The sequence below is a fragment of the Anomaloglossus baeobatrachus genome, chromosome 4, assembly GCF_048569485.1.
Source record: "Anomaloglossus baeobatrachus isolate aAnoBae1 chromosome 4, aAnoBae1.hap1, whole genome shotgun sequence".
Classification (NCBI taxonomy): domain Eukaryota; kingdom Metazoa; phylum Chordata; class Amphibia; order Anura; family Aromobatidae; genus Anomaloglossus; species Anomaloglossus baeobatrachus.
In genome coordinates, this window is record NC_134356.1 from 685,806,076 (window position 1) to 685,813,400 (window position 7,325).

The 7,325-nt window shown below is 39.9% G+C and overlaps 1 protein-coding gene across 1 annotated transcript; it reads right to left on the reverse strand.

Moving 5' to 3' along the window:
• Positions 1-303: 303 nt before the first annotated feature.
• On the reverse strand, positions 304-1,233 carry LOC142302840 (olfactory receptor 10A3-like). Its single transcript, XM_075343951.1, has one exon. It carries the CDS (start codon positions 1,231-1,233, stop codon positions 304-306), a length of 930 nt encoding a protein of 309 aa, XP_075200066.1.
• Between the last annotated feature and the right edge of the window lie 6,092 nt (positions 1,234-7,325).

Consider the following 7,325-nt stretch of genomic DNA (forward strand, 5'->3'; position numbering starts at 1 on the left):
TTTGACCATAATTTAAAAAGATATTTCCCAAGGTCTTTTGGTGTGATAGGCTTGAGGATTTTCTGGAGTTTCCACAAATCCGAATTACAGTACTTATTTTATTTGATACCTCTTACAAACTGGACAATATCCACATAAAAACAGAGATTGTGACATATGTAAGGAAATAGCTGTCCTACTAATCCCAGTTATTGCTATTGGCCACTGACCTAGGGACTGGAGGAAGACTAGTAGATCAAAGCAGATTTTTGGCTTCAGTCTATATTTTGTTTTTGCTGTAAATTTAGTTATGTGGAAATTTTCTCATTTATAAATCAATAACTTTTCAATAATGACTCTTATCTCTCGATTTCTCAAACAATATATTATTGGGTTAAACAAAGGCGTTACCACAATGTACAAAAAGGAGATAAGTTTGTTGACAGTCAAAGTTTGTCCATTTGGTGGAACCATGTATATGGTGACCAACGTCCCAAAGTATAAGGTGACCACCGTGAGGTGGGAGCTGCAGGTGGAGAAGGTTTTCTTTCTACCATTTGTAGAAGAAATTCTAAAGATTGTGATAAAGACCTGAATGTAACTGATTATAACTAAGACAAAGGGAATAATTATTATAGGAAAAGCACCGATTAAGATCTCCAACTGCAACGCAAAGTTATAAGAGCATGAAAGCGCAACAAAAGGAACAAGATCACAGAAAAAATGATCAATTACATTCGGTCCACAAAAATAAAGTTGACAAAGAAAATTAAGAGTGACTTGGGTCAGAAGGAAGCCAAAAACCCAGCAATAGATGACCAAGAGATGCTGAAGTCTCATATTCATGATGGTGTTATAACGAAGAGGGTTACAAATGGCCAAGTAGCGGTCATAAGCCATGACTGTGAGGAGGTGACATTCGGAGGTCCCGATGGCACAGTATAGGTAAGTCTGGGTTATACATCCTATAATGGAGATGGTGGCTCCTTCCAGCCATATAACACGCAGCATATTAGGAACTATAACCGTCAAGAACACAGACTCAATGATTGACAGTTGCTGGAGAAAAAAGTACATGGGGGAATGAAGCTGCGACTTGATGGACACTAACACAATGATGGCAAGGTTTATCATAAGAGTCATAATGTAGACAACTAAAATGACATAAAATAAAAAAGCTGTATTGGAGCCTTTAATTTCAGGGAATCCCAACAATATGAATTCAGTGACTATCGTGTTATTCTCTCTAGTCATAGTGAAATGAGATTCTTAATTCTCAAGGATGTTGGAGACATTGCCTTTAACAAGAGCCACATTTATATATGTATTCATCTTGATAGGCAGACATATTCACATCATGGTCTGCCATATAGAGTTGAAAACAACTTCCATTATATTTAGTGTTAATAGACTTTCCAACGATAATTATCATTTTCTTTCTACGAGGAATAGAGTAAACAGAAATTCTGATGAAATGATCATATTGTAAACAGATCGTGAAACATACATCGGGGTGCAAGTATTGGGGGACCTCCTTGTTGCCATCCCTCTGGGCTGTGTATGGTATTATCTCATTATGGGAATGTGCTACCATATACTTTGTCTATACGACTATGATTGTAATTTCTCATGTTAATGACATATATTGTATGTATTTTGGAGCACTTGCCTTGTTTGCTCTGGCTGCATTTTTGAATTCTGCTGTACCTTACTACAATAATTATCTATATTGAGCTTCAATAGGGTGTTATGTTTTTACATTTCACTTTCACACATGCCCATGGATTGTGCTGCTGACCTTTTTGTGCCAGTGTTACTAACTAAAAATTAAAATACTTTTACACTTTACTCTGTTTTTGTTCTCCTTGTTTTTTTACCACAATACTTTGTAGCTGGTCTTACCATCGATATGCCAAAATAATTTGAAAATGTTTTTGTCACAATGTGACTGCAGAATAGCAAGGGACACGAAGGTCCTATACAGTCCCTCACACTTGGGTGGGCTAGACTATGGACAACCTCAGGGTTACCCCTAATGGTGGAGATGTCTAAAGCCTGCTTTACACGCTACAACATATCTAACGATGTGTCGGCGGGGTCATGTCGTAAGTGACGCACATTCGGCATCGTTAGTGGTGTTGTAGCATGTGACAGATATGTGCGACTGCGATTGAACGTAAAACTGTTCATCACATACACGTTGTTCATTTCCTAAAAATTGCACGTGAGGTTGTTCAATGTTCCCGACGCAGCACACATCGCAGTGTGTGACACCCCGGGAATGATGAACAGATCTTACCTGCGTCCCGCCGGCAATGCGGAAGGAAGGAGGTGGGTCTGATGTTTACGTCCCGCTCATCTCCGTCTCTCCGCTTCTATTGGCCGGCTGCCGTGTGACGTTGGTGTGACGCCGAACGTCCCTCCCACTCCAGGAAGGGGATGTTCGCCGCCCACAGCGAGGTCATATGGAAGGTAAGTACGCGTGACAGCTTTTAATCGATTGTGCGACACGGTCAACAAATTGAACGTGCCGCACATACGATGGGGGCGTGTCACATCGCATACGATATTGTATGCTTAATTGAAAGGTGTAAAGCAGGCTTTAGTCCTGTGCCTTGCTATTCTCCTGACCAGATATCATGTGTTAAACCCCCCACCAGGCAGGAATGTAATGGTAACACAAATTGAAACAGACAGGGGTAATCCAAAACTCAGACACACTGCAAAATCAAAGGAACAAATAGTATGAGACTAAGGAGAAAAGCAAGGTGGAAACAAAAAAATAACAAGGATTAGCATCAAAACCACTAACAACATAAATGCACAACAATCATCACAAAGTCTGGATCCTAAAACACCTCACCACACCAGGATAAGTAAACTGTAGAAAAAGAAGCCAGCACGATTTCTAAACTGTACTAATTAATAAATGGAGATTTTTGGCAAAAAATTGCAATCTTTTGAGCTACCCCGCCACATCACGGCAAATCTCATGGGGCAGTCCTGCACTGAATTATTTGTATTGTATATGAAGGGTGGAATGCGGCCTCACACATTCAAGAGCTGAACTGTCTATCCACTAGAAACCACACTTACCTGATGCTTTTCTATGATGTACCCATGAGAGTCATGGCTCTGGGCGGAACAGGCAAGTGCTGTTTGAATTAAAATAGCCTGTGGACACTTGCCTGTTCCTGTCCCGCCCAGAGCCATGACTCAGTCATGGGTACATCATAGAAAAGCAACAGGTAAGTGCTGTTTCTAGTGGATAGACAGTTCAGCTCTTGAATATGTGAGGCCGCATGGCACCCTTCATATAGAAAAAAAATATTTCAGTGCAGGACTGCCCCATGAGATTTGCCGTGTCGTGGCGGGGTAGCTCAAAAGATTGCAATTTTTTTGCCAAAAATCTCCATTTATCAATTAGTACAGTTTAGAAATTGTGCTGGCTTCTTTTTCAAATAAGTAAACTGTAGCTGGCATTAATGAAACAGTCCAGCCAGCATATAAAGCAATGGAAAGAATGTGACTGGTTCTCCCACAGCATGTGATCAAAAAGACTAACAAGGAGCACAGCAGAGATTGACTCTTGCTAGCTTTCCTAAGCCTGTGAGTCAAAGTCTGCCCCTCTCTGTGCTCAACACAGACTTCAGAGAAATTTGCAGACAGAGGGACAGAATCTGTAGGTTCCACCAAGCCTAACGCCACCATGACAGTTGGCGATGCCTGCAAAAATTTCCTTGTGAGAAAACCCCTTCTTCTAAGAGGGGCCTCTAGACCCTCAGGATCCGGTTTCTCTTGATGGAGATGGTAAAAACTCCTGATAGGACTTTCAAAAATATAAGTTATAGAAGGTTTTTCAAGTATAAAGATTTTTAAATTTATTAGGCAGAATTCCCCACAACACTGAACTTTGTAATTTTCCTACATTTGGGAAAGTAACTGCTTTGTCCACTTCTCTTCAAAGGACTTGTTCTCCTCTGTTTTCAGAGGATTAATGTTTTTTTCTAAAAATGCCTGAGGCCAGAGATCCTGGCCGATCATAGGGTCTGAAATCAGTATGGAGATATCCAGGGTCACACAGTGGGTTTTTTACAGCTCCAAAGCATAAATAACATTGTTAGTAAGAGAGAGAAAAACTCAAGAGCAAAAAAGAAAAATAGTACAAAAATGTATTAATGCAATTATGCAATAGAAAATATATAAAAATAAATATCAACATTTACTGAGTATGGCGTTCACAAAACATAAAACTGCAGCGTAAATAAGAAAGGTTGAAGCTGATGAATTTAAAGTTCATCCTTTTGTAACTCACGAAGTATAAAACTATAGGTACAGGTAGAGAGGTGACCCAGCTTAGGAGTCGGGAAGGAATTTTTTTCCCTATCGGGAAAATTGGCTTCTACTCTGTGGGTTTTTGCCTTCCCCTGGTTCAACACCGAAGAACAGCGGCACTAAAAATAGGCTGAACTAGATGGACATAGATAAAAATAGGCTGAACTAGATGGACATAAGGTCTTCCTTCAGTCTTAGAAACTATGACTATGACTATAGATATGATTCTAGAATGCAGATAGAAAAAATATTGTTGTTAATTTCAAGTCCTGAGTTCCCACATGGATGCCTGTATGACATACTTGTTATATTTTGTTTATTTTGCATGTACATTGCACACTCTTTACAAAGTCCTTTGAAGAGGTTATCACTACTTTTACATTGATGGCCTATTCTTAGGATAAGTCATCAATGTCTGATCGGCCTGGCTTTGACACCACACCTTTCCCCCCGCCGATCAGCTGTTCTCGATACAGGCGGTGGCTCAAAATGCTCAGTTTCAGAGCTGCCCTCCTGTCAACTGATAACGGTTTTGGCTGGGTCCTACATATCTGAATCCCCTTCGAAACAATAGTAGGAGGATGTTATGTCCTTTTCACTCAAGTTCTGGCCTGTCTTGGTCAGTTTCAGAGGGTAGAGCAGCATCCAGGTCCCTACCATTCCTCAAAACCCAAGCAGTGTTGTTCTTGCAATTTGCGCAGCCTCACCTGGTAATTGCCTCCTTTGACTCTTTAATTATCAGTTTATCCCCATCAATCTCACACATTCAGAACTTTGCTTCTTATTCTTTCATTTTGTACTTATTATAATTTGGTAGTTTTCTCTCCTTACATATACATCTGCCCTTGGATTCAATTGTCACTCCGACTTTTCTTAGCAACAATGATGACATATACCAGTGAATTCCGACTGTTGGCTCTCGACATATTGTAAGATATCTTGCCGATGAGTATAGACAGTGTTAGAGAACCTTTTCAAACATATGGAGAATGTGTTGTAATATTCCAAGGGGTTTCTTACCAAGAAATAAAAGGAAAATGAAGTTCATAAGATAATTCTGTCGTGGGTTTCTGCAAAGCAAACTTCAAATCAAAATGTCCTCAATTCCAGCAGGAACAGGTGACAGCGAGTATGGAGGATAGGAGGCCATTTTCAGCAATTGTTCTGACAAAGCTCGGCAAGCATCTTATATCTGGAGAATTCCACTGAGAATCGCATGTAATTGAAGTGTTAATGAGACATCCAGGGACAGTAATTCATTATACTAATCTGAGAACTCAGCCTTATGGAACAAATTCATCATTTCTTAATTTCTAAACTTAACAAAAAAAGTGGAAGCAAATATTGAGCATTGTTAAATTCTGAAATTAAGTCATCTCTCTAGGAAAGGCTGATAAGTGCATTTTGCCAATTGTATGGTATGAGTAGATAAAGTCTACATTCCCTGACATAAGTTCTGTCACTTATCCATGTTATGTAAATAAAAGCTTATAACCTGACTTTAAATTCATCCATTGGTTTTATAAATTACTTTTTTGAAAGCTGAAACCCTGTCAAATTTGGTTTAGGTTATAAATTAAAGTTGCTGCAAAGCTGAAATATTGATCATTTAATGAACACAGAAAGGTCAGATTTTGGCAAGACAAAAGTTTTGTCATCTTGTCATATAATGCACCAATCCTAGTTTACATCGTCACCTGTGCTCACTAAATGATCAGTTAATTAGCGGGTGTGTATAAAAAGAAGCCCAGCACCCCAGACCTTCACTTGAACTGCAAATTGACCTCTGACAACATGCCAAAAATCCACCCTGCAACCAAAGCATTGATTATCAAGAGGCTGAAGACCAGATCCACTGCAGAGATGGCTGTACCTTTAATGTGTCTCAGCATCAAGGATAAAGAATTAAAAAAGATTTGAAGAGACTGGAGATGTTTTTCAGAAGCTCAGGTCTGACAGACCCCACAAGACAACTGCTCAGGAGGAACGCTTGTTGGTTAGAAAATCCAAATCCAGCCCCTCTTCCACTGCAGCAGAGCTCCAACAGGCCTGGTCACCTCAAGTCCCTGTGTTAACTAGAACAGTTTGTAGGATTCTGTCTTGAAATGGCCTCCATGGTCAAATCAGTGCCCAGAAGCCAGCACTAAACGAAAGGCAATTTAAAAACCGTGTGGCATTTGCCAAGTCCCACAGCCAGCTAAACAGATAGACGGTGTAAAAGTAGCAGAAGGTGGATTTGTCTGATGAATCTTCAGTTGAATTACACCCCAGCTGCTGCAAATATTGAAGGAGACCTACTGGAGCCCATAAGGATCCAAAATACACCCAGAAAACATTTCAGTTTGGTGGGGGAAAGATCATGGTCTGGGGTTACATTCAGTATGGGGATGTGCAAAACATTTGCAAGGTGGAAGGCAATATCAATAGCCTAAAATATCAAGAAGTATTAGCTACCTCTTACATTCCCAATCATAAAAGGGGTCAAATTCTCCAGCAGGATAGTGCTCCATCTCATACATCCATCTCTACAACAAAGTTCCTCCTGGCAAAGAAGATCAAGGTGCTCAAGGACTGGCCAGCCCAGTCACCAGACATGAAAATCATTGAGCATGTTTTGGGTAGGATGAAAGAGGAAGCTTGGAAGACAAAAGCAAAGAATCTAGATGAACTCTGGGAGGCAGGTAAGACTGCATTCTTTGCTATTCCTGATGACTTCAATAAATTGTAGGAATCATTGTTGAACCGCATGGATGCAGTCCTTCAAGGTCATGGAGGTCATACGAAATATTACATATGGCTCTAACAGCACCACAACTTCATTTACCAATGTTATGCAACATATCTTTGTATTAGAAGTTAATTATTTGTTTGAATTTCACATTACTTTCTGTGGGCGAGAAAACATTTGTCTTGCCAAAATCTGACCTTTCTGTGTTCCTTAAATACCAATATTTGAGCTTTGCAGCAACTTTAATTTCTAACCTAAACCAAATTTGGAAGGTTTTTAGCTT

Excerpts from the sequence above, each read along its gene's own strand:
- LOC142302840 (XM_075343951.1), bottom strand. The coding sequence starts at position 1,233 with ATGACTAGAGAGAATAACACGATAGTCACTGAATTCATATTGTTGGGA.